The sequence below is a fragment of the Seriola lalandi genome, unplaced genomic scaffold (assembly GCF_002814215.2).
Source record: "Seriola lalandi dorsalis isolate HSWRI2012SDOR001 ecotype SW California unplaced genomic scaffold, Sedor1 jcf7180002054595, whole genome shotgun sequence".
NCBI lineage: Eukaryota > Metazoa > Chordata > Actinopteri > Carangiformes > Carangidae > Seriola > Seriola lalandi.
Window position 1 is genome coordinate 89,917 of NW_019525148.1, and position 7,617 is coordinate 97,533.

The following is a 7,617-nucleotide window of genomic DNA, read 5'->3' on the forward strand; positions in this document are numbered from 1 at the left end:
GGGGGGTGTAGCTGATCATATGAAATGCAAATTGCATGACCCGTATTAAATATTAAATCCAGCAGATTACATAATCAACACGAGTGAACAGTAGAAACATTTTTTAGGCCGACAACAGTCTCAAAGAAGGCAGTAATATCACATACACACACCCACTGCCATTTCTATGGCAACAGTTGCTATTCTCAAATATCCAGTGAGAGCACACTGTGTACAAACACGCACACACACACACCACCACCTACATTTACAGATACACGCAGCATCATCCCGGAGGCTACATCCTGATTAAAAGCAGTGCAGCTGTTTCAGGGCCCTCGGTTTCAGGGCTCCAGTCGTAGAGAGCGGCCCCGTGTCACTGACAGGGGCCCACACAGTGACAGAGAGAGTGGGGAAGTGACAAAAACAGAGACAGGAAGTGAAACAATAGAGCTGGTATGACTTGGCAGTGATCGGGTGGGTGGGTGGGTGGGTGGTGGTTGTGCCATGAGGCCGACTCACCCGCAGGTTGATCTCCCTCATTCTCTCCTGACGCAGTTTGGACAGATTGGTGACTCTTGACATTGTGGCAGCTGAATCTTCTCGCGGTGGCAGATTCAAACGGCGGCAGCGAGTCAGGAAATAAAATATCCAGCATCAAGGTCTGAACGCGTCTGTGTGGCTCCGTCAGACCACAACTAAAAATCTGTCCTCACCGGCCAACTGCAATGTGCTTCTGCTTCTAGTGAAGAGGCTGTTCCTGTGAGAAATCTGACTTCTGAATCATCACCGCCCCCTCACACACACACGCACACACACACGCACACACACACGCACACACAGTGTTGAGCTGTCTGAACGCCTGGTATAGACTATTATTTGCTCTTTCTACATCCTAATATGAAGCCATTTACAGAATCCTCTAATCTGCACTCACTGTTCACATGGAGACAGTTGAGGCTCGTGTCACCTGACCGTTTGTCTTATTTCTGTGTGACAGCTTGTTGTCCCGTAACCATGACGAAGCTCAGACTGAAACACCAGCATCTGAAGCTCCTGTGGCAGGTGAACAGGTGAGTTCAGCCGTCAGTGTTGGTGCTTCTATGATCCAGTGAGGGTGGGTGAATGATCATGTGTGTTGGTGTGTTTCCCCAGTGAGGAAGGACTGCGCCATTACAGGAAGAAATGTTTCAAAACAGTGTCATGCAGCCTCGGTGTTGACCGGTGTTGACACACAATCAGAGGAAACACACACACACACACACACACACACACACACACACACACTGAGCGACCTGGCTCTAGGGTCTGAAGGTCCACTGTAGAGACACATGGTCTCCAGAGGATGAACGCCACTGACTTGTCCTCTAGCGCCACCATCAGGTCATCCATGTGTTCAGTGTAAATAATTAAATGTTAGCATGCTACATGCTAAACTAACATGGTGCACATCACACCAGTTAGCACTGTCTTTGTTTCCACTGTAGCCTTAGTGTTTCATCCTGGACCACAGCCTCCAGGTTATCACCCAGACTGTCTCTCACATGAATGAGACCTGGACCTTGGTCCAGGTCTGGACCCAGTCTTAGCCGGACCTGGTCTTGTAACCTATAGATTATTGAGAATTATTACATTTTGACGGAATGTTTCTATTTGAACAACTTTCTGTTTTCTAGGTCAGAGGTCACATGATGCTGCTCAGCCAGCACTCAGACGATAGTCGCAGAAATAAGTGGAGGAAGAGAGAGAGGAGGAGATAAAGCTGCTCAGTTGTCGAAGGATCTACCTGTACGTTTTCTCTGCTGAGCGTGGTTTCTTCTGGAGCAGGTGGTGGTGATTGTGTGGTAGATAAAAAATGATCAGTAATTACCTTAGTAATACAGATGAAAAATATAGACCAGAATCAGAATCAGGTTTATTGCCAAGTAGGTTTTTAACATACGAGAAATTTGCTTTGGTGTTTTGGTTCATATCAATAAACATAGTAAGAAGAAAAGAAATAAAGAAACAAAGATGAAACAAGCAAGTACTGCAGGTCAGAGAGCTTAAATATAAATAGAACATTTTAACAATAAGATAAAATATTTACAATAAAATGTGAAGAAATATTAAGAAATATAAAAATACAAATATATGTACAGTACATTACTGTACAGTACAGTGTTTTCATTTCTGTCAGTCATGCATTAGTATTCATTGTTTCACTTTTACAGGTTCATTGTTCTGGCTGTGCTTCTTAAAGGATTTATTTTGATAGTCTGTGATTAGAGTTGAACATTGTAGATCTGTCATCCAGAGTGATGTCTGGGTTGACTGTGATCGATTGTGCGGTGATGTACTAGTAATGCCTGAGGGCTCCGCTAGAGACGAACCGCGCTTTGCTCTTTTGTTCTGGAAAGATGAGTGAACGAGAAAGTTGCCTGTCGCTTCTATTTCCCTTTTAAGATAAAAAATACTGAACACAAATCACTGTAGATTTGACAATACGTGTTCCTGATAACTGTTGCCTAGTTACTGTTGTTCATTGTTTGATAAATGGCCGTGTTTTGTATTTTAACCGTCGACTAACCGTGAGCTAGCGTTAGCTGCTGCTGCTACTGTTGTGGCGCCATTTACATGTTGACAGACTTTTGGATGTATTGGTTATAAAGTCACTGAAGATAGATGAGTGAACATGAAAGCTGGTTTTTATTCCTGCTATTTCACGAAGTCAGTTAGCTGACAAGATCTAGACCTGATCCAATGTGGTCTATATGCAGAGATAGAATAAAAGGCTCAGCTGTGTAAATTAATTTTACCTTCACTTTCCCCTTAACTGCCGAAACAGAAACTGTCTTCAGCGTCGTTGCTATTTCCCTGTTCAAGAGCACAACAAGTGGCACCTGACGAGCTTCAGTCATTGTTGTCTAATAACAATAATACACGGCCCTCTGGTTGTCTTTGTGTTTTTATTTAACCATTTCCTCCAGTTTTCCTGTTCGGAGTTCAGGTTAAACATTTTATTTTGTGAGGTAAGATTAGGGTTTGGGTGTTAAAATTAAAAACTGCTAATTTATGAACTTTGATTGCTGCATCAGTTGAGTGGGAAGAGTGGTCTCCCTTAAACCGGGGGCATAACAAAGAGAGCTAACATTGGTGTGTCTTTCCACCCCTGCAGACAGCTGTTAGTAAAGGAATGAAGTTTGATGCTGAACCCACAACATTTCTCCTAGACTGGTAAGTAAACACCTGTTGATGCTAATGTTAGCTATGTAGCAATAACAAAACTTCCATAAAGCTGCTAAATCAACTTTACTAAAAGTCTGAACAAGTTAGAAGATAACAGAGAACTTTACCTCTCTCCCTGAGCGGCCGTGTGATGTTCAGATGGTTTCCCTGCTGAGATTCTTGTATTTATTTCAGAAATGTCCCAATTTTTATTCCTTAAGTCAATTAAAACATTCACCTATACAAGCTCAAAAACTGACCTACAGAAGTCAAGGGAACATGGTGCTAATGGGCAGCTAATGTTAAAAAGAGTTTAACCTCTACGATTTCTCTCCCTGCTCTCCTTTCCTCATCACCTAGACCTCCTGCCGTTCTTAAAGACGACTACGTCACTCTGTCCAACGCTCAGGCAGTCTGGAACAAAATCAGGAAATCCTGTGAGCTCCTGAACACATCAGTGCACGCCTTCTCTGCGTCTCTAACAGACACTGCATTCAGAGAGTGGAGGCAGACAGGAATAGTTTCTGTAAAAGATCTTGACATAAACTGACACTTGGCTTCATTTCTTCTGCCCAAAACTCATTTCTTCAGGTGTCTGCAGATGAGAAACTGTGTTTGAGCTAATCTCATTCCTTGTGTGAATCTTTTCAAACCAAATGGACGAGTCAGACTCTAAAATAAAAGCAGGGAAGAGGATCTGAACATTGAAATTGATGTTTTCTGGAAGGAAGCACTAAAAAGAATAAAATTCTGTTCTGTTAATCCAATTCAAAGTTACTGTTGCATTGTGTGACATCCCTGTCAGTGTTAAAGGGATTTTAGATTTAGCATTTTAAATACAGAAACGTCACGTTATAATTTTTCCAGGGGACATAATGAAAACGCTGAGAACGAGCTGTTAGTCCAGTTTTCATGATGCGGTGGAACCGTGAGGAACAGTGTTCTCAGCTGACGGTTGAACCTGCTGTGTGTTCCAGCTCAGGCCTGAACAGTCACATGATTTCTGTTTCCTGTACAGAGACACCAGACGCTCTGATGCATTCACTTTAATGTTGACAGCATTAACAGTCTCCTCTGCGGGAGGAGCACATGTGCATAATATATGAAGGTATATACAGGACAGCACTGTACAGAGTCAGACTGCTGGAGAAGCACCATTGGAAGAGGCACGACGGAGGCGGGGCTTTTTAAGTGCAAGTGGTTTCCTGTGACGGTCACCATCAGACAGGAAGTCACATGACTCCTGCAAACAAGTGTTTACTTTAGATGTTTGTCCTAAACAACAGTTTGTAAAAAGGTGACAGTAAAACTGACAGCAGCGGGAAGCGGGGTCATGTGACCGGTCACCTGACTTCTCTGAGCCAGTGACAGCAGAGGGAGGCGGACACATGGAGATCAGGTCCCAGGCTTCATCAACATAGAATAAATACAAATAAATACTCTTTATGTGGGTCAACAACATCTGCACAGACAGAGTGAGAGCGCAGAGAGACTGTCATCTACTAACCCTGGTTCACTGCTAGTTAACTGCTAATTAACTAGTCTGCTGCTAGTGAACAAAACACGATGTAAGTGGAACAGAATATTAAAACCTGAACACAGACCTTGGTACACATAAACTGTGTGTGTGTGTGTGTGTGTGTGTGTGTGTGTGTGTGTGTGTTGATCTGATTTGTTGAACTTGTCAATCATCGGTTAATTCAATAATCGTGAGGATCGTTTTCTGTTACTGTGAACTGAAAATCTTTGGTTCTGGAACCAGACCACAAATAAACAAACAGATCAATGATGAAAATAATTGATCAGTTACTTGCTGCAGCTCTAACACCGTCTGACTTCAGACTTGTGAACAGAATAAAAATAAATCCTTTATATCGAGATGTAAACTCAGATGAACTCCGGTCAGACTGTTGTCAGTGAGTTAAAGACGATCACTCACTTTCCCATAATTCCACCTTCACAGTGCCGAGGCGACGTCCAGTGAAGCTGATGAACGTGGGAGAGAACCAGAAACTCCAAGCTGCATCATGTGAATCCTGAACCTGAACCAGGCTCCTTCACTGACAAACAACTTTTCAACTTAGTGCAACTTCACATTTGTTGACATCAGACTTCAGACGACCAATCACAGCACTGATTTCTGGATCTGACGGGGGTTTGTCCACAGACCTGGAGCTCATGACTTGGCCTGCGCTCAGCGTCCAGCGTCTGCATCAGAAGTGTCAAACATACAAAAATAGACCAAGCAGAGACTTTAATAAAACTCTTTCAGATTTAATATGAGAGAAAACCAGCTGATCTCCTGCACAGTCCAGGTGTAGTGAGGGGGACAGGTGGACGGACGTCTGTCCTCTGTCAGCTGTTTAAGTCACTGGAGGCTTTGCTCTCCGGTCGCCTGCTGCCGGCATGGAACACCGTCTGTGAGCGGTCACGTCCTGACCTGCCGTCTGTGGGTGCTGCGTTATTGCTGTACCGGCTGTAGCGGGCTGCGGACCCAGCGTAGTCCCCCATCACCTTGCTGTAGGAGGGTGGCGAGCCCTCCATCCTGGCCCTGGCAGCGTCGAGTCCAGTGTTACCGCCGGGGGCCCGTGGGCTCTTGCTGTGTGTATAAATATCTATGCGGTCTCTATCAAAGACGGTCCGGTTGGGCGGAGCGCGCACCGCGGCTCGGCTCAGCTCCAGCTGCTGCTCCGGGGGGCGGAGCTGCAACCTGCAGGGACCCTTGTAGGGCAGCAGCTCCTCCCCGTCTGACAGGCAGATGAGAGGCGGGAGGTTGATGAGTTCCTGCTGCAGGTAAGGGTAGGTGGGCTGCAGGCGACACAGCTGCTGCTGCTGCATGAAGGGTGGCAGGCTGTTGGTCAGATGACCACGCGTCACCTGAACACACACAGAGAAAAAGACCCATTAAAGTCACACACAGGACGTTAGAGTAGGTGATAACACGTGGTCGTCAGTTCCTGGAACTATTTAATCTGATGCAGCAGAGCAGACGTTTTTGTTAAGAAGTAGTTCCAAGGACTGAGGAACTACCCTGGTCCACCAGGGGTCAGGACTACAGCTGTATGTTCTGTCCTGATCCAGCAGGGGGAGTCAGACTCTCAGTCAGGTTCAGGCCCAAAGCACAGCACAGATACAACCACCACATCTGTGTGGATCTGGTCCACATCTGTTCTGGATCAGAAGGTGAAGCTTCTCTGAAACACATCAGCTGTAACTCACCTCAGCATTTCTCTGCTGAGTCAGCACGCTGTCTCTCCACACAGCGCCATCCTAGAGAGAGCGGGAGAAAGGGGAAGGAGGTTACAGAGAGTCTTATGTACATTTCCTTCATACAAAACATTTATAAAACTCACAATCACAGGACATGATTTGTCACCTGAATATGATGTTGCTGTATATCAGTGGTGGCTTCAGATAAATGTCTACAAATGGAGATTTTTTTCTTTGTACTTGAGGGCAGATACTGAGCCCGAGCCCCATAGGACCCGCCGGGATCCAAAAAACTGTAAGATGATGTTCGGATCAGGTCGGGTTTGGTCATGTCGGCCTTTTGACGGTCGTTTAGAAGCTGCCCACACATGTAATCAGGGTAAACAGGGAATCAGCTGTGTGGCAGCTTACGTTCACTGTGTCGGGCTTGGTTTACTACTCTGAGACTAAGGTCGGGAAGAGAGGGAACGCCGAAAAGGAAACACAGTCTGAGGAGCTTTATTGCTCGTTAACATGTCGGTAGAGTATTTTTATCTGGGTTGGGAAAATATGTGCATTAGTCACTCTTATGAAAATCAGGCAGATCCTTCATCATAGGACTCTGATTGGTCTGAACCGCTGGGGTTATGACCAATCAGCCAACATCTTGGAGCCTGGAGAGACGGATTCTCACTTGAGAGAAATCCAGCTGCATCGTAAGGTTTTGTATTTACCACCAACATGACGCTGCTACATAACAACATACTATAAATATTCATACACTGTGTTATCAAATTAATGTGTAATTAATATGGAGCCATTAACGGGATTATGATGTTTGGTTTGTTTGTCTTTCTGGTAATGGAACAGCCTCCCAGTAATCCCAGCCTCTCTCGTGCGTCACCTACCAGTTGTGCGGCCTGGTGTCTCTGGGCGTGGCCGAGCCTGCTGAGGAAGGTCAGGGCCGGCAGCCAGTAGTGACTGAGCAGGCAGACGATCAGGACTACCATGAGGGTCATCACCAGGAGGATTATTATTATCTGAACAAACTCCAGTTCAGCTGCAGGAACACAGAGAGAAACCTGTTAGTGGATCCGCTGTAGACATGAATGACTTCTGTCCTCGTCTGAACTGGAAGCTGTTGTATGCGGCTCAGACTGAAACTGACTTGTGATTTCAGGCCATAATTAGATAATATAATAAAAGTGATGCGACTTTAGAAGGATGGGTGAACATATTTCA

At 45.2% G+C, this 7,617-nt stretch overlaps 2 protein-coding genes and 1 long non-coding RNA gene across 8 annotated transcripts in view; 1 reads left to right on the forward strand and 2 right to left on the reverse strand.

Annotated features, from left to right (window-relative positions):
* arhgef2a (Rho guanine nucleotide exchange factor (GEF) 2a) overlaps window positions 1-3,552 on the reverse strand; it is a 21,071-nt gene extending 17,519 nt beyond the window's left edge. For 2 of the 5 annotated variants that reach the window (XR_015438008.1, XM_023419261.2), the window contains exon 1: window positions 502-761. Coding sequence is in view for 3 of the 5 variants with exons in the window: in XM_023419261.2 (XP_023275029.1) it covers window positions 502-564 (63 nt within the window). In the remaining 2 variants the exon portion in view is untranslated. Of the gene's footprint in view, window positions 1-245; window positions 367-501; window positions 763-3,314 lie in introns of those variants that run through there. The other 3 variants (XM_087177384.1, XM_087177382.1, XM_087177383.1) reach the window with 3 other exon arrangements.
* LOC147818386 (uncharacterized) overlaps window positions 1-3,953 on the forward strand; it is an 8,580-nt gene extending 4,627 nt beyond the window's left edge. The window contains exons 3-6 of one of the 2 annotated variants that reach the window (XR_015438009.1): window positions 980-1,052; window positions 1,656-1,767; window positions 3,137-3,195; window positions 3,547-3,953. This is a non-coding gene — a long non-coding RNA (uncharacterized LOC147818386). The remainder of the gene's footprint in view (window positions 1-979; window positions 1,053-1,655; window positions 1,768-3,136; window positions 3,196-3,546) is intronic. The other variant, XR_015438010.1, reaches the window with a different exon arrangement.
* A 264-nt stretch (window positions 3,954-4,217) lies between these two features.
* LOC111664599 (low-density lipoprotein receptor class A domain-containing protein 4-like) lies at window positions 4,218-7,600 on the reverse strand. Its single transcript, XM_087177385.1, has 3 exons — window positions 7,284-7,600; window positions 6,406-6,456; window positions 4,218-6,063 (listed from the first exon to the last, which is right to left on the reverse strand). The coding sequence occupies exons 1-3, from the start codon at window positions 7,392-7,394 to the stop codon at window positions 5,542-5,544; spliced, it is 684 nt and encodes a 227-aa protein (XP_087033511.1). The 5' UTR covers window positions 7,395-7,600; the 3' UTR covers window positions 4,218-5,541.
* Between the last annotated feature and the right edge of the window lie 17 nt (window positions 7,601-7,617).